This window comes from Mustela nigripes, chromosome 1 (genome assembly GCF_022355385.1).
Source record: "Mustela nigripes isolate SB6536 chromosome 1, MUSNIG.SB6536, whole genome shotgun sequence".
Classification (NCBI taxonomy): Eukaryota; Metazoa; Chordata; class Mammalia; order Carnivora; family Mustelidae; genus Mustela; species Mustela nigripes.
The window spans coordinates 5,124,083-5,145,561 of record NC_081557.1 but is presented as its reverse complement, the minus strand read 5'-3'; the positions used below and the strand labels follow the sequence as shown (position 1 = coordinate 5,145,561).

Genomic DNA, 21,479 nt, shown 5'->3' with positions numbered 1-21,479 from the left:
TATATATAGTATATATTATATTACTAAATATTTACTTTCTTGGTTTCTCTAAGCTATTTTGATGAGCTTAGCAAACATGTGACTTTCGGTCAAGATACTAGATATATGAAAGCCTATTTTCTCTAAAATAACATCCACCTCAGTGGAGCTATTCTGAAAATTAATGATAATATTAGTAGAGTACTTAATAATCCATATCACTGTTAGAGAAAACAAAATTAGATGTTACAAATCTATGAAATTCATTTATTCCACTTCTCCGAATAATGCCTGCCTACTCTGTGCCAGGAAGCAGGCTGAGTGTTGGAGTAAATATGGAGACCTGCTATGGATCAAGCCCTCAGGGGGAGTACAGGTCAATGTTGGAGCAGCCATTTAAATGGGCTGAGAAAGTCAGCGCGTTCTAGGTTTTACAGGCGCTGTGCGTGGTGTAGGGTGCCGAGTGAGCACTGGGTGTAGTGGTTGGATCCTGTCCTGAGGGAAGGAGGTACCAGTCTTCCTAATTCAAGAGTTAAGGGGCACCTGGCTGGCTCAATAGAAGGAACATGTGACTCTTGATCTTGGGGCCGTGAGTTTGTGCCCCACGTTAGGTAGGGAGATTACTTAAAAATAAATAAATAAGGGGCCCGGGTGGTTTAGTCAGTGAAGCATCCTGACTCTTGATCTCAGGGTCATGAGTTCAGGCCCCACATTGAACTCCATGCTGGGCATGGAGCCCACTTCAAGAAATAAATAAATAAAAATAAAAAGTTAGCCTCGCCTGGGTGGCTCACTCAGTTAAACATGTGCCTTCTGCTCAGTTCATGATCTCAGGTTCCTGGGATTGAGCCCCTATCAGGCTCCATGCGCAGCAGAGAGCCTGCCTCTCCCTCTCCCGCCCCCCTTGCTTTATATGTGTGAAATGAATAAATTAAATCTTTAAATAAAATAAACATTTCAGGTGAGCTCTTAAATAAAAAATAGAAAGTTAATAAACTTTCCTGTTAGATGATATAGATTCATTGCCAACATTATATAAATGGCTCTCAACTTATAAATTCCAGAGTTGTTCTTTGTGGTGCATAGACTACTACTGCTGCTCTGATCTGAGATGCTAACATTTTGCAACCATGATCTAAAAATTTACAGTCGGCTCCATCTCAGGAGTGTGCTGGAACTGAAAGCAGAGAGTCATGGTTTCAGATAAGTATAGACACTATTCACAAGTTTGCTTCATCTGACACTTTGGGGGTGACTCGGATGCTAGTTAAAGAGAACTGGTAGAGGACCCTGTATTGGATCTTAATCTTTAATAAAACTGGATGAGGGGGGAGAAGGCAGCCTCTATAAATAAAACTCCATTTGCAGTTTTTACTGTTATTTGTAATAATTCACACATTGTTAATAAGTGGAAAGTTTTATTTTGTTTACTTATACTTACTATTTTTTTTTTTTTTAAGTAAACTCTCCACCCACTATGGGGCTTGAACTCACTACCCCAAGATTGAGTCTCATGCTCTACTGACTGAGCAGCCAGGCACCCTTAAATAGAAAGTTTTAAATAATTTAACAGCTACAAGGCATATAAGGTTAGATTAAAATGCATGTAATTCTTCAAAGTGTTTTTATTACATTCTTGTATTACATGTCAGGTTCTTACTAATTCTGATCTTTATTGCCTATCTTATTCTAAATTAATAGAAAAAATCAGCCTTGTTTAATTAATGATTTGGAAACTTACTTGGAGTGAGTTCCCTAGTATCTTATCTGGTTTTTGTCCTTTCCTGGTGACCTTTAGGGTTTTCACTTGCTACAACATGACAATATGTTTTCCTAAGTATTCGTTTTTTATCATCCCTCTAGGTTAGATAGGACCAAGACCAAAACAAGGATTTTCTAAGAAGACCTCCCACACCATCAAGGAAAGTTTGTCAAACATAATAGGCTGATGGCACTTGGTCTTTGAGTCTTAAGATAAAGTGCAGACTAGAGGTTCAGGATTAAGATGATCATAGAACCTTTTCAAGGAAGAGCTCTACCAAAAAGCACAGAACTCCCACCTTTCCTTGGTAAACTACTGTGAATATGTAATAGCCCCTGGCCTAGACCCCATAAAGCCCATATTGTAGCCCCTGGCCTAGACCCCATAAAGCCCATTAGCCGCTGACTCTGCACCAGAAACTCACTGAGACAACTGTCCTGAAAATAAATAAGAATGTTTCCTAGCTAGGTTCCCAATGGCCTGAGGGCTTTCAAAGCAGCATCTGTAATTCCTGAAAAAGCCAAGTTACATTTATGAGAGTCTAAAAATTACATAAATCTGGATCCAAAAGATACACTGTAGCCTGAGAGAGAGTGTGTTCAGTCTGAGCTTCTCCCTAACCGTGATCAGTGCATGGAGAGTGTGTGACACACATCATTCAAGGGGCTGTCAGAAGTGGCGTGGTTGAGGTGTCTGATAAGATGCAGGGTCGCCTGCTTCATCCAGGGGACATCAGGAATGGGGCAGGCAAAACAAACGACTAGATAGGAAATGTGCAGGAGTGCTGGTGTCCTGGAGAGTCTGAGGAGACTGGTGGGTAATGGAGTTGGCAGACACAGATTCAGTGGCTCCTTGTGCTGGTTCCGTGGCAGGAGAGTAAAGCACCTGGACCTGAGATTGAGCCTCAGCTCGCTGGACTTGGTCGTGATGGAACTGCTAGAAGCACTAGCTGCCTAGGCATTGCTGTTCGGTGGTGGAGTGCCCAGTCGCAACCAGAGGCAGGCATCTGTTGTAGAAATAGTTGATATTAAACAGACATATGTATTGAATATCTCAATATTGGTTGAAATGTGTTGTTCCTGAAGGTTTTTCTGGAAACACGTATGTTCGTTGTGAATTCTGGACTTGGGAGAGCAGCACTGAGGGCAGGTGAAGCAGGCGGGTGTGCCGGCAGAAAGGGGGCTCAGAGGAGCTCAACCCGGGTGCCTGGCTCTTGCACAGGCTGAACTTCGGGCGACTTCCTGTTTGCCTGAAGAGCAGGGGGGACGGTCGTGTGTGTTTGCTCCCCGGGAAAGAGTGCTGCTGTAACAGTAAGAGGTGACCCTGCGTTGAAGGGTGTGGACGGAGGCAAGGACACTCACGGGCGCAGATGCAGAACGGGTTAAAGCCTTTCCTTTCGCTGGCGCCTTCCGAAGTCGGCCGGAGGGAGCCCTCTGGGGCCGGCCTTGGGTTCTCCTATTGCAGTGGTGGTGGGAGGGAGGGGGCGGGGGCGGGGGCGCGGCCTAGCTCGCCTCCTGGGCAGCCTTTCCTCCAATCACGGGGCCGACAGCCCTCGCCGAGCACACCCCCTCCCGACTCTGCAGCAGGACGGCTGGGCCCTCTGCCTGGCTCGCTCACTCGAGCTCAGCTCCCCCTCCTGCCATCTTCCGTTGCAAAGCATTTCTGGGAGCTGCATGTGGGTGACGCAGCAGCATTGTTCGCAGGCACAGGAAGCCGCGGCTGAGCTGAAGGGCTCGAGAAGGAGCTCAGAACACGACAGGCTGCTCCCTCCGGGTAGCCTGAAGGGTTATAACCGGACTGCCCTGCCTGATGTACTTTGGGAGATTCCAGAATTTTCAAGTAAATTGGTATTTTCCTAGAGGGAGAAAACCTAACTCCTTCAGCACAACTTCCAATACAGAAAACAAAACAAAGACGCTGGGAAAACTTCAACCAAGAGCCTCGGCAGCTCCAGAGCGACGAGAAACGCAAGGTCAGGCGGGCGGGCGGCAAACCCTTTCTGACTCGGGGTGTGTGTAACTGTAGGGACTTTGTCTCGGCCGAGAGGCAGAAGAGCAGCCTGCCGGGCGGGTCCCGGACAATGCTCAGGTTACTCAGTGCTGCGGGAGCCCGGGAGCCCTCACCGCACTTGTGCCCTGTCCTGGTGGGCTCTGCTTTTGAATTGGGTCGCTGGGCTTTGGGGAATCCTTTTCCCTTCTCTGCCCAGACGCCCGCTGTTCTCTTCCCCTTCCTGTGATGTGTGGGGTGTGGGCTTGTGTTTGAATGTTCTCCCGAATGCCAGGAGCCTAGATAGGCGTCAGCCTTTCCGCACTCCACCCCCGCTCTCCGCTCCCCGTCCCAAACCCCCTCTGGTGAAGGGTGGTGGCTTCTTTATATGGTTTCTTAGAGGGCCTCATCTGGAGTCTGCCTTTTTGGATGAAGCGGGGTGAGCTTGGTTGTATGGCCCCAACAAAATAAGGGTTGGAAGGAAATCTGCATTTCCCTCCACACCCACACGGACCCCAGCAAGTGAGCGGTATATGCGTGAACAGCTGCCCCCCTCCACCCCCACGCTGAGGCAGTTTCTCCACCTACCTTTCCCTGTCCCCCACACAAAAAATCGTGCAGGTAGAAGGAGACTGCTTTTGGTGAGCAGTTAGGTTCCTTTCCTCCTCAGACAATCGCAGATCTTTCTGTGCGGTCTGTTTTGCTGAAAGTGGAAAGTCCCTGTTTGTGGACAGCTCAGTGCTCTCCGGCAGAGGAAATGGGCAGAGTCCTACTCCTCGGCAGTATGACGTGGGGGAGGGGAACTATGTACTCCCTAACACACACGTTGAATGGACCTGAATTTTTCACCCTAGGGAGATTAGGAGCCCGTACCAGAGCCTAGTCCCACGTGGCACCGCACCGCCTCTTCACCCCCACGCTGGGCTGGGCGGTGTTGAACAGGAGGCTTCAGAATAGGATGCCATAGCAACTTGAAGTAAATAAAACGTCTGCAAATGAAATCAGTTTGGGGGAGGGTGAGAGGCATCTGGAGACTTGGCAAAGGGGATCTTCGTGGGGGAGCTTCCTGGGTGTGAGTTTTAAAGGGTCTTTCTGAGTCCCAACTCTGGGATTTGGATCATGATCCTTAGGTTAGGATGAAAATGCTTGGTAGAGAAGTGCTTCATGCCTCAAAAAGTCCTGGTCTTCTAGGCAGAGCCTGCAGGAATATGGAAATGATTATTAAAGATGGCCCAGGCGTGCTCACGGTCCAGGATCAAAGTTTAGTTGTTGAAATAGTTAATATACTAGGGAGGGCAACCTGAAAGGAATCTTGTAACTTGCCTTCTGGATTTAGGGGTTTTTTGCTGTTACCTTTGCATTAGGGCTCATGAGGTCAGGGAAAGAGGGATTTCATTCTGCTAGGTCTGGGATTCAGAAGTTTTCTGTGTAAAACATAAAGACTTGTTTCCAAGTAACAGTAGACCAGCCTGAATCACTTCAGCGGCAGTTTCTTACTGTCGCATTGTCTTCAAGTCGTTCAGACTAGATTGGCTAAAGCCATCAAAACTGTTGTCCCCAAGATTGTTCCTGCTCTGTTTATAAGAATAAAGCCAAATACTTGACTTTATGTGTGTGTGTGTGTGTGTGTGTGTGTGAGAGAGAGAGAGATTGATCAATTGATTGGTTGATTTGAAGTTGAGATTGCTGTAATCAACTTTAAAAGAACAGAGCTCTGGGTTGAATCAAGACATTAAGACTCTGCGTTTCATATTAATCCAGCATTAGCCAGTCTTTTTTGCCACTTTGCTGAGATCTACAAAATGAAGGCAGTACTTACTTCTTGATAATATTCATTGACTGGTATTGAGAAGTTAAAGGGGCAGTATAAAGTTGTACCGCCATATATAGAACTGTATGACAAGTAACACTTGTTGCCACGTAGCTAGCTAGCTACTTCAGTGTACATACCAACTGCACAGTGAGTATGCGAGTATGGGGTTGGGAGCAAAGGTAAATTCAAAGTCTTGATAGTACTAGTACTAGTCGGAGTTTTCTCTTTCGTCTTCAATTTGTTTTACAGTGAGTCCTGTAAACGAAGGGAAAACACAGTTGCCAGCCTGCCCTTCCCATGTCGGTTTTAGGGACTGGGGCTAAGTCTTGATGCTGCTGGGAGTCGTCGGCTCTTTGTTCACTGTGCCTTGCTTTTCCTCCCCCTCTTCTGTCCTATCCTACCCTCAGATTTTGCTGGAGGAGCTTGCCAACAGCGATCCCAAGTTAGCCCTCACTGGAGTCCCGATAGTGCAGTGGCCAAAAAGGGATAAGGTAAGGAGCTGTTCTTGATCTTCAGGCTGCTGAAGCATTTTGCTGGCTGGTCATCACCGTTCCAGGAAGAAAAAGCACAACTAGAGGCAGACAGCTTTTGGCACATGAAAATAAACTGACAGAAAATCATTACTCTGTTCTGTTTTAACTCTTAGGTCAGGATAAGTGGCTATCTTTGGAGGTGACTCTCTTAACAGAACTAAGAACCTGCCTCCAGGTTTAGATCCAAAAGTGTACATTTATTCACCAGAATGGATTTGTTCCTATCCTTCTGGCCTGGTGATTCAGTTATTTTCACGGGTATTTTTTAACTAGTCAAAATAATTACATATATTTAAATGGCTGGACTATTTCAATGATGGAGTGAGTGCACACACTCAGGAAACCCCTTAATTTGGATTTTTCGGTATCAAATTGAAAAAAGAAGGAAAGGAATGACCTGTCAGCTAATAAATTGTCATTTACGAGTTTTCGTTAGGTTCTGTATGATTTTTTTCCTGTATTGTCCTTTGTCACGGTTATTTATTAAATAAAAGTAAGAGCTCGCATTCTGATCTTTGCCATGAGTTTGGCAAATACATAGGCCCTTCTTTGGTGTCCCCAGTTGAAATTTGCAGAGCTGTCACGTTTTAGGAATGTTTAGATGTATAGCTGTGAAAGATGTCTTAAAAGAACCACTTCCTAGGTGGAGAAGTCCCACCTAGCCGATGCTTGACCACATGAAACTGCCTCAGAACAGCTCAGTCATTTCTCGCTGTTGTATGTTTTGTGTCAGAAACATGTTTAAGGTACCCTGGAAATTTGAAGAACTAAAAGACCCAGTCCTTGTTCTTGAAAAGATCACCAGGACAAAGACAAGCAATAAGATTATAAACGTATACCTAAGAGAGAGATTCTATACCTAAGGGCTACTGGAGTGTATGTTATGTACCAGATTGAGAATAATAAAGAAATGAGCAAGATCCGTCTCCCCCTCGAGTAGTTAACGGTCTTATTTATGAGTATCTTCTGAGTAGGACTATTCAGGACAAGGAAATATCAGAGGGCCCCTGGATGGCTTTGGTACATAGAAAGCTCCAGGGAGTGGGGGTGTCACAGCTCAGCAGAGTGAGACGGATGTGGGTGAGGTGAAAAGACTGACAAGATTGGCAAACCTTTTCTGTAGAGGTAATACACAGATGACAAATATAATAAAGGCAATAAATATTTTTGGTTTTGCAGGCCATACAGTCTCTGTGGCAACTTCTCAACTCTGCAGTTGCACGTGAAAGCAGCCATAGACAATACGTAAACAGATGAGCGTCACTGTGTTCTGGTCACATTTCATTTACAAAAATGGGCAGCGGGCCGATGTGCTCGTGGGCCATAGTTCGCCAAGCTGCGTTATCTTCTACCTTCTCCGGTCCTCAGAGTTACTTGATATATTTGACCTCGCTGCTTTCTCTTTCCAGCTTAAATTCCCCGCCCGGCCAAAGGTGCGGGTTCCTACCATCCCCATCACAAAGCCTCACACCATGAAACCGGCTCCTCGGTTAACACCCGTGAGGCCTGCTGCCGCCTCCCCCATCGTGTCAGGAGCCCGGCGGAGACGGGTGCGCTGCCGGAAGTGCAAAGCGTGTGTGCAAGGAGAGTGTGGTGTTTGCCACTACTGCAGGGACATGAAGAAGTTTGGGGGGCCCGGTCGCATGAAGCAGTCCTGTGTTCTTCGGCAGTGCTTGGCAGTAAGTGGCCTGCTGGGTAAAGAACTTGGGGGAGGGAGAAGACAGGTGGTGCCAAAGGGACTGAAGTACAGGGAGTGAGAGTTCTAGAGACTTCAGAGATGGAAAGAAGTTTCTGTCTCTTTTTGGCTTGCTTTGTCTGTCCGTTTTTTCTCTGGGCTCAGAAGTGACCCTGTTCACCTTTTCGACCTTGCTTGCCCTGTTTTCAGCTAAGAAGGCAGTACTGCAGGGACAGAGGTCCCTGCCGTCGGTCCCTCCAGGCTAGGTGGGTTAGGAGGAAGGGCCTGTGAGGCCTCGGGCTGACTGGTGAGAGTGAACTGGTCTCTGTTTCCAGTTGCCAGCCGGTTGGTTCTCCCGGTCTTCCTCCGCTGGCCACCCTACCAGAAGCTGCTCTTTGCCCAGTTTCCACGCTCCCTGAGAATTACAGGAAGCAAATCACCCGTCTTGAGTTAAAGGGAAGCTGAACTGATAAGCATCTGAGTCTGCTCTTTTCTTGGTTTCTTTGTCCTCTTGTAGCCCAGACTGCCTCACTCTGTCACGTGTTCCCTCTGTGGAGAGGTGGATCAAAATGAGGAGACACAGGACTTCGAGAAGAAACTCATGGAATGCTGTATCTGCAATGAGATTGTTCATCCTGGCTGCCTCCAGGTGAGGAGAGGCCTCAGGGCCCCCTGAGGGCTCAGCTGGTAGAATGTCTGAAGGCACCGGGTGGAGCATGCAGTGGGAATGTGTCACAAGAGGCCACCAGCGTCCCTAATATGGACCGTCATCTGTGGGTCACGTCATAGTCTAACATCTGTCGTTGATTCAGATGCCTGGTTTGTGTGTCAGCCACTGTGTTAGACCCTGAGGGATAGCCCAGGACAAAATAACAGTTCAGTTCTCCTGGAGCTTGCAGTCTGGCCTCCAAAGAGTATATTTGGAGTCGCCAGGCCAGGCCTGGTCTGTTTTGGAATGCTTTGTGCCTTTAAGCATCTGTGCTATGTACTTCAGTGTGTCTCTGGATATGAGTTCCTGAAAGATGGTGAGAGTGATGGTATCAGCTAATGTTTAATGAGTGCTTATGCTCTGTCACGCTTTGTACGCACGTGAGGGCCTCTAAGAAAGTAATAGGGAAATTGGTTCAGTCTTTTAAGAGGTCATGTCCTTGGGGCGCCTGGATGGCTTAGTGGGTTAAAGCTTCTGCCTCTGGCTGGGGTCATGATCCCAGGGTCCTAGGATCGAGGCCCACATTGGGCTCCCTGCTCAGCAGGGAGCTTGCTTCCTCCTCTTTCTCTGCCTGCCTATCTGCCTAATTGTGATCTCTAGCTATCAAATGAATAAATAAATAAAATCTTACAAAAACAAAAAGAGGTCATGTCCACTCTTCAAGCAGGGACCCTGGGCCTAAGTGTGTGCAGAAGCTCCTTAAATGATACTAATGTGTAGCTGGGGCAGAGAACCACTGATTGATTGATTGACTGACTGATTCTGAGAGGGAGGAGGGGAAGGGCAGAGGGAACGCAGGCTCCACTACCAGCTCCAAGTCTAATGCAGGGCTCCGTCTCACAGCCCTGTGATCCTGACCCAAGCCAGAATCAAGAGTTGACCCTTAACCAGCTGAGCCACCCAGGCACCTGGAGAACCACTGTTTTACATGCATTCTCTTGTTTACATCTTCTTCTAAATTTTTTTTTAAAGATTTATTTATTTGAGAGCGAGAACACATGAGTAGAGGAAGGGACGGGGAGAGAGAATCTAGAGCAGACTCCCGCTGAGCACCGAGCCCAATGTGAGGCTCGATCCCACCACCCTGAGATCATGACCTGAGCTGAAACCAAGAGTCACACACTTAACTGACTAAGCCACTCAGGCACCCCTCTTGTTTACGTCTTGAAGACAGCCCTGTGAAGTCAGATCTACCCTATTCATATTTCTTTCAATCTAAAGGGCACTGGTACTGGTATTTTGTTGATTTCTCCAAGGGTGACAACTGTATCATGACTGCCACCTGGCTGACAAGGATTGTAAGATACTGTTAATTGTGAGATGCAGCCCAATTTCAGAAATAGATGTGAAAAAAATATGCATCTTAGGATCAGTAAGATGCGATATCCTCTCCATGTCGATAAAGAAAGTATTTACTATACGCTAAGCATTTTCCTAAACACTTAACAGGTAATTCATCTACTCCTCACTACAACCCCATAAGATAGGAGTTGTTATTTATCCTCACTTTATAGTTGAGAGCACAGTGTCACAGAGACGAGGCCACTGGTGTCAGAACCCAAGCAGTCATAATTATTGTGCCCCACTATCAAAATAAGGTCTGGCACCTTCTGAATTGTGGGGTCAGTTCCTTCTGCAGAGTGGCAGGAAACTTTCAAGAAAATGAATGTGTCAGGAGAGATAAATATATACATGTGTATGTCAGGAGAGAGACCCCACATTGACCCAGACTCTTGGGAATCTCCACAAACAACGACGTGTTTACGAGTAGGTAACTTCCACGTTCTTCCCAACTATGTGGCTATTACTGTATGATACAGGAGCCTTAAGAAACAGGCCGGGGTGGGGGTGCCTGGGTGGCTCAGTCAGTTAAGCCTCTGCCTTCAGCTCAGGTCATGATCCCAGGGTCCTGGGATCGAGCCCCGCATTGGGCTCTCTGCTCAGCAGGAAACCTGCTGCTCCCCCTGTTTGTGCTCTCTTCCTCTTTCTCAATAAATAAAATCTTCAAAAAAAATAGAGAGGCTGGGGTTTCTTATATTTTGGGTTTTTTGTTTGCTTCTAATGTGCTAGATTGTTAACATTCCTGTCTTACTCTAGATGGATGGAGAAGGGCTGCTTAATGAGGAATTGCCAAATTGCTGGGAGTGTCCAAAGTGCTACCAGGAGGACAGCTCGGAGAAAGCCCAGGTAGGGGAGCTTTTTCCAGATTGCTCTGGAGAAGAAAGGAAACGCCAGGCTTGGAGGATGGCTAGAATACATTTGCCTTTGCAACTTTATTCACATGGTTTTTCTGACCCACAGAGATTATTTTGTATTGTGTCTCTTTTTTTTTTACCTTTGCTTAATTATTTTTTCTTTTGTTTGGAATTTTTAATGTTTGGGTTTTTTGTATTACTGAATACTGTTCCACTTGGGGTCTGCAAATCGCTGAGGTCTTTTTACACTCTGGGACCCTAGGCAGCCCAGACAGCTGAGTTATTTGAGGAGGGCGGTGAGGCGAGCACGGTTGCTCCTGAGGAATGAAACTAAAGGGAAGGCAGTGACCTGAGGCAGTGGGTAAGTACAGTGGTGTGCTGGAGTTTCCAGTTAAGCAGGCTCACATTTTTGTCCTCTTCACCTTTGTGGCCTTGCAGAAAGCCCTGCCCTTGTGCCCAAACATGTCCCACAGAAGTAGCCCCTCCCTGCAGGGGGACCAGTGCCATGACCTTGGCCCTGAGTAGTGGAGGTTGCTGGCCCGGTGGGTAATGCTAAAGGGCCAGAAGGACTCTGGTTACTCAGACCAGCAAGAACAAGACCTGTTGAGGGCACACCCAGAGGAGGCAGCTGGCCTGGTGGCAGCCAACCAGCCCCCAGTGGTCCCCTCATGGCCCCATTGCACAGGAGCAGAGACAGATTTCCTTGTCGTCTGTTTCTTTCCACTTGGGCACTGAGGTAGTTGAATTTCAGTCTAACTGTCTTGGGAGTTGCGGGGATGTAGAGTTGACTAGTGCTGAAGTTCTCAGCTTCAGCAGGTACCTCAGGTTCTTATACTGGAAGCTTCTACATTTTTTGTCCTTGGCGGCAGTAGCATAGTGGTGGGCGTTTGCCTCCCTTCTCGAGCAGGTGGGCCGACAGATTCTGTGTTCTAGTGTTACCTTCCTGCATTGTCAAAGCCAGCACCCAGGAGGCGGTCATTCTCTTCCAAACATAGTGCTCTAAGAAAGTACAGAGCAAAGGGAGCAGGGCTTGTTGCTGAGGGACAGAAACGGTCTCCTTGAGGAGAATATGAACACTGCTCTCTGATCCCTAGTGGAACACTGGTTCAGCGTCATCAGGCAGAGTCACGGTGGGCGCCAGGAAGAGACAGGTGCCCTGGGATGAGGTGTTGGCCCTGGTGGAGCACTGGCTTCACTGAACCCCAGTTCCTCCTCTTCATCTGGCGCACATGCCTCTGGAGCATTGCAGTTGCTCACAGAGGTTCTCGCGCTCTGCTTTGTCTTCCGTGGGGTTGGACTCTAGGGATAGGGTGGGGTGGGGAGGGGAGGAAGCAGCCTGGTAGAGTCTGGCTCAGACACTGGAGCTAAACGTGGTGCTTACTGCTGTGAGATCTGTGTCCTAGTTCAAATGGTTTCTGTAGGCTGCTTTTCTTCTACCACAAGCATCTACCATCAGACACCTCTCCAGGGTGAAGGAGCTAAATTAGAGACAGAATTAAAATGGTCAGATTGCATAGGGGTAAAGTTGTGGTCTCTTTAAAGGATATCTTTATCCAGGGAATTAAAATCCCAAAATTTGGGGCAAGAGATGCATAAGGTGGGCTGTGGAATCATGCAGCTCAAATTTGGGTCTCACTCCTCTATACTTGGACACAAACCTTTGTGTCACACACAGGTAGATTTCCCAAGTGACCTATTTTAAGGGTTTGGTCTGTAATCAGCTTTCTCCAGCACAGGCTCTGGCCCGGTTGCTGATGTGGCAGATCGTGGACTCTGAGGAGGTGACCACCCTGTAGCCTGCAGCCACCCCTTTGCCCGTAGAAGAGCAGTGATCTGTCTTCTTTCTCGTCTCCGGAGAGCAACAGTGAGGCTCACTGCAAATTTAAAGGGTTTTGGAGGAAAGTACTGACGGGGCTTTTTGGGGGCGTGTTTTGCAGAAGCGGAAAATGGAAGAGAGTGACGACGAAGCCGTGCAAGCCAAAGTCCTGCGGCCCCTGCGGAGCTGCGACGAGCCCCTCACGCCCCCACCTCACTCACCCACCTCCATGCTGCAGCTCATCCATGACCCGGTCTCCCCCCGGGGTATGGTGACTCGGTCATCCCCTGGGGCTGGCCCCAGCGACCACCACAGTGCCAGCCGCGATGAGCGCTTCAAACGGCGGCAGTTGCTGCGGCTACAGGCCACAGAGCGCACCATGGTACGGGAAAAGGAGAACAATCCCAGCGGCAAAAAGGAGCTGTCTGAAGTTGAGAAAGCCAAGATCCGGGGATCGTACCTCACTGTCACGCTGCAGAGGCCCACCAAAGAGCTCCACGGGACATCCATTGTGCCCAAGCTGCAGGCCATCACGGCCTCCTCTGCCAACCTTCGCCATTCCCCCCGTGTGCTAGTGCAGCACTGCTCAGCCCGAACCCCCCAGCGTGGGGATGAGGAGGGGCTGGGGGGAGAGGAGGAGGAAGAGGAGGAGGAGGAGGAGGAAGATGACAGTGCAGAGGAGGGGGGTGCAGCCAGGCTGAATGGCCGGGGCAGTTGGGCTCAGGATGGAGACGAAAGCTGGATGCAGCGGGAGGTCTGGATGTCTGTCTTCCGCTACCTCAGCCGCAGAGAACTTTGTGAATGTATGCGAGTGTGCAAGACGTGGTATAAATGGTGAGCAGGGATACAGGGATCAGGAATAGGGGTATGGGAGTAGGTGGCAGACTTTCCATATGAGAACTGCATGCGTCTTGGCATCTGGAGGCTTGCTGGGTCCCCAAGGACTGAATCAACTCAGTCCGTTCCCTAGACAGTGGGTCCTGTTAAAGATGCGGCTCTTTGTACCTGCAGGGGTCCTCGGGCAAGGTTGGCCCTTGGCTTCCTCTCCCTGCTCTGCACTTTCCCGCTTCTCTCTGCTGGGTGTGCGAAACTGATTTGGGGGTTGGATTTGTACAGTTTGTGTCAAACCTTTAGTCATCAGTTTTACCCCCCTCTCGTAAGTAACCTGTACTCAGCACACATGTGCTGAGAGCCTGTCTCAGTCTCAGCTGTATCAGTCACACCCGTTGCTACTGACCCAGGTGACTGCTCTCGAGCCCCTGCCTCGGTTTCTTCTCCATCTATAGAAAGAGGTGGACATGCTTTTCAAAAAATGTAAATGTTTTCACCGTTTTCCAGTTTTTGTTCTTATCCCCCAAGTCTGGACCCTAATTCCTTTCTTGAGGAAGCAGAGTCGAATTTTGAGCTTCCTGAGACTTACTCATCCTTCCTAATGAGACCTGCCATTTCTTCTCAAGCTCAGCAGTGAGATACTTAGCGGAGAGAAGAAGTCCCTTGAGATGATGAACAGACGTTTCCGTAGGGCATTATTTTTCCTTTTGTGCCTAGGCCCTAGGACGTAACATATTCTTTGTATCTGGGCCAAACAAAGTTAGAGTAGTTTTCAAAATGTGATGCTCAGACTACTGGTGGGCCACTGGCATTGCCCGGCATCATGTTAGAAATGCAGATTCTCATTGCCTGTTTCAGTACTTCTGAGTCAGAACCTTTGGGGGTGGGGCCAGGCCATCTTTTTTTTACACGTTTTCCAGGGGCTTCTGATACACGTTAAAGTTTGAGACTCACTGCTCTATCATAAGCAGCTTGTTTTTACCATACAAGTCTCATGTGCCATTGGTGAAATATTTTCAGTCTTTAAATAAAGACCTCATTCTTGGCAAATGCGAGTTTATTTCCCAAATCTGAATTAATATGTGATCTACCCAAATTGTCCTAATATTTTCTCTTTGTAGTGCTAGCGGGCCTGCCTGGTTCTGTCCCTCAGTTTCCAGACCAAGTCACATAAGACTCATCTTATGTGCTGTCTCCCCTTCCCCTGCTGACCAGACTCTGAGCCAGGCTTGGGGGCAGGGGCCGTAAAATATTAAACAGAAGCCTGCATGTTGCAGTGCTATTTATGGCCTGTGGACTGTAGATTGCAGGGGGAAGGCGGCCTCTCCCTTCCAGTTCTGGTCTGGATTGGAGCAGAAAATAAAAAGACAGCACTGAAGCAGAAATGCAAGACAGGGAGAAGACTGTCCTGACCTGATGATAAAGACCGTCTTTCGGCCTCATACAGGGATGGGCTCTTTGTAGGGCTTAAGGCAGGATGGATTGTAGCTGTGCTGAGGACATCCTGCAGCCCGGGCAGCTGGGTACGACTGACAAGGGAGAGAATTGGAGGCAAGTCTAAGGCTTCAGGCAGTAAGAAGTCAAATTTTTTAATACGTCCTTCTACAAGCTTTGGTGGGAGCCATATTGTTTTAATGCAATTGAAGGGTTATAGTATTGTCTGCTGTGTGTTCCTAACAATTGTGTTCTCAGCCCTTCCAGAGTAAATTGGTGAACCGGATCAAGTTCACTACTTAACCTGTATGGTTGCCGTAAAGGACAAGTCCTTTTCTCTGAAGCAAAAAAAAAAAAAAAGACCAAAACCAAAAACAATTTAAAAAAAACAAAACCCAGGGTGTGGTACCTGTCTGCTTATAGAAGAGCCTAACCAGGCAGGGTGGCTCTCCACGTGCTCTGCTTCTCCCAGAAGCCCGCAGCACGCTTTGATGGGAGCTCCTCCGACAAGGGGTATTGGGTTATTGACAGCCAGTTCTCTCTCTCTCTCTCACAGGTGCTGCGACAAGAGACTTTGGACAAAAATTGACTTGAGTAGGTGTAAGGCTATTGTACCCCAGGCTCTCAGTGGCATCATCAAGAGGCAGCCAGTCAGCCTTGACCTCAGTTGGACCAACATCTCCAAGAAACAGCTGACGTGGCTCGTCAACAGGCTGCCGGGTGAGCAGGCAGGGAAGGCTATAGGCAGTGCTGCTTCCCATTGCTTTAGGGCTGGGCACCTGGTGGCTCAGTCAGTTGAGCATCTGCCTTCAGCTCAGGTCATGATCCTGGGGTCCTGGGATCAATCCTGAGTCGGGCTCCCTGCTCAGGGGAGGGCCTGCTTCTCCCCCTCTCTCTGCGTGCTACTCTGTGTGTGTGTGTCTGTGTCTGTCTGTCTTTCTTTTTCAATAAATAAGTAGAATCTTAAATAAAATAAAATTGCTTTGGAGCATATTGGGCAGCAGCTCCATGCCATTGTCATCTTCCTGCTTGTTAGCAGGGGTTCCACCCAGGGCCCCTAACAACCAGTCCCCAAGGCACCACTCCAGACTAGCTGGAGTAGTCCATCATCACCCCGGATAGAGCCACTGACAAGATTTGAGTGTGATACTGCCATGATTGGCCCCTTAGCATGCCTTCTCTCGTCAGCATTTTGGGGTCTTAGAAGACAGGAAGTCACTAACGCTCACTACATTACTGTGGTAGGAACTAAGCAATTGGTTTTACCACCAAAGCGAGGAAATGCAATAGAGTATACGGTTGCATGTCTGTCTGTTCCCGTTGTAGGACTGAAGGACCTCCTCCTAGCAGGCTGCTCCTGGTCTGCAGTATCTGCCCTCAGCACCTCCAGCTGCCCCCTTCTCAGGACCCTTGATCTTCGGTGGGCAGTAGGAATCAAGGACCCTCAAATTCGGGACTTGCTGACTCCACCGGCTGATAAACCAGGTATGCTCTGGCCCTGACTTCTCTGTGTTCATCTTAGGGTAGCTTTGTCTTTCGACAGACTTTGTCTCAGAAACTAAGGAAGTGTCCAGAACGATGCTGTGGATGAGTACAGATGGAGGGCAAAGTGCCGGGTGGTGTGGATGCGCAGGTTAGCTGTTCACAGCCGGCCACCTGCCTGCAGGCAAAGGAGGGACTCCGTCTGGGACGCAGATGGTGTAATCCTGAGGAAGTCTGGGAAGGCTTCATGGTTGAGGTGGGACGTTAGAAGCTGTTTGCATTATGGTCTAGAAAAGTGTGGGAGTGTGGGGAGGAGTGGAGCGTTCCACACATCCCCTTTTGCTGTGTGAGGCAAAATCTAGCAGCTGGGAAGAAAGAAAATGTGTCTGGTTTCCTAGAAACTGCCCCCACAGCCTACTCACTCCCCGCAGGCAGGGCTGGGTGTGGGCAGTTCTGCTTAACCCCTGCGAGGAGGCCTGGCTTGGAAGGAGCTGAGGCTGCCCGCAGCTTTGGAGCCAGCTAGAGGTAAGAGTTTTGACCTAGGCGCCGGCCTTGCCTGTGCAGGTCAGGACAATCGCAGCAAGCTCCGGAACATGACTGACTTCCGGCTGGCAGGCCTTGACATCACGGATGCCACGCTTCGCCTCATCATTCGCCACATGCCCCTCCTCTCTCGACTAGACCTCAGTCACTGCAGCCACCTGACAGACCAGTCCTCCAACCTGCTCACCGCTGTCGGGTCTTCCACTCGCTACTCCCTCACGGAGCTCAACATGGCAGGTACGCCGCCGCGGTGTCTCAGGGCCGCCCGCCTCCGGAAGGGCTCAGCCCTCCCTGGAGCTTGACCAGTGAAACAGAGAACCTGGGTTTGTTGGAAGGGAATTAACTTGTTTCCTCATATCTGGACAAGGACACGGATTTCCCTCTCTTCTAACTGATTGGCGGATGGAAGCCTCCAGTAGTTGTTGGCTGCTTAAGGGCGTGGCCATTGCCGGCTGCAGTTTGGTCGGCCTTGGCCTTGGGGTGTGCGAGGCAGAAGGGGCGCGCTTCTCGTCTCTCAGCCGGGTAGCTTATGAGACAGAGGGCTTTTGCTTAGCATTCTAAGGAAAAGAGCTGGGGAGCTGAGCGGCGGAGCAGGCTCTTGTGGCTGTGTGCACATGGCATTGCCCTCATGGTCCCTTTCCTCACAGGTTGCAATAAATTGACAGACCAGACCCTGATCTACCTACGGCGAATTGCCAACGTCACCTTGATTGACCTTCGAGGATGCAAGCAGATCACTCGAAAAGCCTGCGAGCACTTCATCTCAGACTTGTCCATCAACAGTCTCTACTGCCTGTCTGACGAGAAGCTGATACAGAAGATCAGCTAAAACACACGCAGCCCAGACTGAGCAGGAAACCGATCTTCCCCTGACTCCCCAGCCAGGAGAGCCTCTCTCCCCAACCCTGCACGGGCTCTGAGGCCAGCGTCACACTCCCTCTCTGCTCTCCTGTCCCTTGAGCCCTTCCCCTACAGGCGGGGCAGAGAAGGGGGGTAGACACCAGGCTTACCTGCCGGCTCCTCTCCTCCCAAGGAGAAAGGAGTAGCAGACTGATCCGAATCCGAGGGGAGAGCACAGGCTGTGTGCTGTCAAGGTGCCTGCTCGCTTGCTCGCCTGCCCGCCTGCCCGCTTGCTCACCGGCCGGGAGGCCGGGCTCTCAGTTTGGGGTATCTGTGCAGCCGTCATCCGTGCTGGGCCCTGGTGCCCTTCTCCCCATTCATGGTCCCCAGCCGTGCCTGGTTCTGAGCAAATTTCCAGGGAAGAAAGCGGCCCCGTCTCCGTGGCCCGGTTCTCCTCGTGGTGTCCAGTGCGTGTCTCTCCTCCCCCACACTCTGCCGGCTCATGCAGGAGGGGCCAGCGGCCCCCAGGAAGGCCAGACCCGCGCCGATCGTACTGGTGCTGTTGAGGTGTCTAAAACCTCTCATCCGTGTCCACGCTCTGCCCCTGCCTTTAGCTTGATCCTGTCCCATGCTCGTGGTAGTTCGCGTAATGAGGTCACCCCCCTCCCCAGACTTGCCCACTAGTCTCTCTGAAGTCCTTGTTGCACTTACTGGGGTTGGCTCTTCAGAGGAGCTGGAACTGTGTACCCCAGGGACACCCCCATTTTATTGCTTCCTAGGCAGATTCTGAGACAGGCGCCATCTCCTTGTTCCCCTCCGTCTTTAGCCTCCCACTGCCCTTTCCACACGTTCCTCCTTCCTGCCTGGACAGGGCTTTCCCAGGATGTGTGTGCTCAGAGGGAGCAGCCTATCTCCCCAAGCCGGGGAGAGCAGAGAGCTTGGCTAGGTCCCCACCTGCCTCCCAGCAGGCTCTGGGCCTCCGCTGCGGTGTAGCCCCCAGAGCCCAGGCCTGTGTTTAGCCCCAGCGGCTCACTGATCCGGCACCTTGTGGCAGGGTGGGGGCAGTGGGGTCCTGCTTTGAAGCCAGTCACCTGCCCTCCGCCTGTAGCCGTGGAAGGGGGTGTGCATGTGCCTCTGTGTGTGTGGCTGAGTGTATTACACGTGTGTGTGGAGGGAGCGAGGGAGGGGAGCGTGGTGTCTCCCCCTCCACCGCCCTGTGTTGAGCCCCATCAGCTGCCCCCTTTTACTTTGCATAGAACGGCCTGTCCAAAGATCCTCTCTCTAGGGCAGCAGAGAGCTTTTTGCACTTTAAAAAAAAAAAAAAGAAGAAGAAAAAAGAAAGAAAGGTCGGAATTTCTTTTGGGTCAATATTTAAGTGTGTGAGGAGATGCTCAGTGGCAGCAGCCCGCGGCAGGAGCTCACACGTGACAGACGCGGATTTGCACTCTGCTCCCCATCTGTGAGGATAGCGATAGCACAACCCTGCCCCGCCTTCTCGTCCTCCAGCCCCCTCCTTCCTGGCCCCTTCCCTGCAGCCCAGTCTCCGGCTCTCCTCCTCCTGGAGCCCCGTGGGGGAGGGGAAGGAGCCCAGGCACCAGGGGTCTGAAGCGTGAGCCACCCCGAGGAGAGACGCCAACTGCACACTTGCCACTTCCAAAGCAATAGAGGCAGAGGGGCCCCCTCTTTGCCACCTAGCGCAGCTTTGACCCTGGCATAGACTGGCCTCCTAAGAGAAAACTGGGTCCTGGTACGGGGTGGCATTGTGTCGGTTCCTTCCAATCTGCTGATTCTCTTGGCTGCACCTTAAAAGCAGCAGTCTGCTCCCGTGACCCTCTGCCCCTTCCGTTGGTCTCCAGGCCCCAGTGACCTGGGGCTGAAACTTCGAGGAAATGCCAGTGATTTATTCCAGAGTGCCTCAGTTAGGGGGACTTCTCTGTAAAGAACCCTGGGTATTGAGCAAAAACCTTATTAATATTATTGTTAATGACCTATAATTGGAAGCTTCCTGCCTTTTTCTGGTTGCTCCTGTGGAAAGTACTGAAAAGATTGTTTCGTTTTGTTGTCTTTTTATAAAAGGGGAGGTGGAGAGACCCCTTCAGAGCAGGGATTGTGCCGGGAGAGTGCCTCTGACTTTGGGACATTTCATCCACAGAAATTTCCAAGCTGATGGTTTGGTTGGGGGTGGGGGGGCTTGGTTTTTATTTTTGTTTGTTTTTGGTTTGGAAAAACAAGCATTTTTACCGCGCACGTAAATTGGTCAGCAGGAAAGGGAGCCCAGGAGTGGCAGCAGATGGACCCTACGCCCTTGCTGGGTTGCCTTTTTCTCTAGGACTGTGAGGGGGGAATGGTTTTTAGAGGTGAGGGTTGGTCTGCGTGGAGGAAAGAAATGTCTCTGGGGACAGAGGATCCCGGGAGTCCCATCGCATTTCCTGCAATCTGCTCTGAGATGTGGCCTTGCCAGGAGAGCCTGCCCTCCTCAGACCGCAGGGCCAGACACCCCGCCTCCATCTTTCCAAGCACCGGGGCGAAAAACCACAAAGGAAAGGAAGAAAATTTATATATATATAATATAAAATCACTTGGTGATTAAAAAAAATAACTGCTCCATAAATAAAACTCCTAAAGTCACTATGTTTAAAGGGTTTGGTTGTGTTTTTTGTTTGTTTGTTTGTTTGTTTGTTTGGAGAAATTCTGTAAATATATATTTTTTGTTGCTGATTTAGAGTCAAATCTCCAATGTTGTGCTAAAAATTTTAAATTAAATGTAAGCATTAAGGGGGCAAGTCCTGCTATCTCAGTTGACACATGGGGGTTGCTTTGGGCCAGGGAAGGAGGAAAGTTAGTTGGACTTCGGTTTTCTAAACGTTCTCCACTATTGGTTTTAGAAAGAGCAAGGACATCTTTCCTCTGACACATGAATGGGAGATATTTGTGTAATAAAATTTTTAAAAGACAAAAAAAGAAACAGCCTCCGATGGGAAATATTTTTATTGGGGATTTTGGGGGTTTGGGTGGGTTTTTTTTCTTCTTTCTCTCTTTTCTTTTCTTTTCTTTTTTTTTTTTTTTAAATAAAAAGGATTTAAAAACTAAAGAACAAAACCTTTTCTGCATTGGTGTGTATGTGTGTGCCCGAGTGTCAGAAGGTCATGGAGGCTCTGGTGCTAGAGACTAAGGTCAAGGGTTGCCTGTTTCATTCTTCGAGGAGAAGCAGCAGAACCATCATGGGCCTGTACTACCTGCCTTTCCTTTTTTTTTTAATGTCAAAAAACATTACTTGCTTTTAGAAACACCATGCTATTTTACTTCATCATGGTGAACATTGTAATAAATGTGCAAATATGATTACCTGATTCCCCGTAGTCCCCATGCCCCGCCCGTGGTGCTGTGCTGAGAAGGCCTGGGAATTTCTAATCTTGCCATCCCTTGCCATCCCCATCCAAGGCCAACCAACCTCCACCCACTAAAGCTGCAGAGCAGGCCGGTTGATAGTGCCTGCTCAAGGTCACTGAGCAAGGTCTGGACCAGACAGGCTCCAGTCAGTGTTGGTCCCACCACATCTTGCTGCTTCTCATCACTTGGCTTGTTGAGTGTGCCAGGTGCTGCCAGCCAACTACCACCCCAGCCCTGATGGCAGCATATCCAGAGAGCCGCACTCACATCTGGGAGGTCTTGAGTAGGCTTCCACCACTACCTTCAAAGGAGTGGGAAATCCCTGCCCATCCTACTCCCCAAGCTCCAGCTCTGCATGTTCTAGAAAAGGACAGGGTCTTGGACAAGGAGTTCGTTGATTTCATGTTGGTTTCTTGAGGATGGATATGGATGTGGTGGTGGTCAGATGTTGCCAGGGAAGGAAGGAAGGGTGTCAGGTTTGCAGCTTAACT

The 21,479-nt window shown here is 49.5% G+C and overlaps 1 protein-coding gene across 3 annotated transcripts in view; it reads left to right on the top strand.

Moving 5' to 3' along the window:
• The window catches only part of KDM2A (lysine demethylase 2A), a 114,600-nt gene extending 94,223 nt beyond the window's left edge, over positions 1 to 20,377 (top strand). For all 3 annotated transcript variants that reach the window (XM_059400386.1, XM_059400368.1, XM_059400377.1), the window contains exons 13-21: positions 5,948 to 6,031; positions 7,483 to 7,752; positions 8,266 to 8,397; positions 10,555 to 10,644; positions 12,590 to 13,302; positions 15,290 to 15,453; positions 16,060 to 16,218; positions 16,780 to 16,995; positions 17,406 to 20,377. In XM_059400386.1, the coding sequence (XP_059256369.1) occupies positions 5,948 to 6,031; positions 7,483 to 7,752; positions 8,266 to 8,397; positions 10,555 to 10,644; positions 12,590 to 13,302; positions 15,290 to 15,453; positions 16,060 to 16,218; positions 16,780 to 16,995; positions 17,406 to 17,587 (2,010 nt within the window). In that variant the 3' untranslated portion in view covers positions 17,588 to 20,377. The remainder of the gene's footprint in view (positions 1 to 5,947; positions 6,032 to 7,482; positions 7,753 to 8,265; positions 8,398 to 10,554; positions 10,645 to 12,589; positions 13,303 to 15,289; positions 15,454 to 16,059; positions 16,219 to 16,779; positions 16,996 to 17,405) is intronic.
• The last annotated feature ends 1,102 nt before the right edge of the window (positions 20,378 to 21,479 follow it).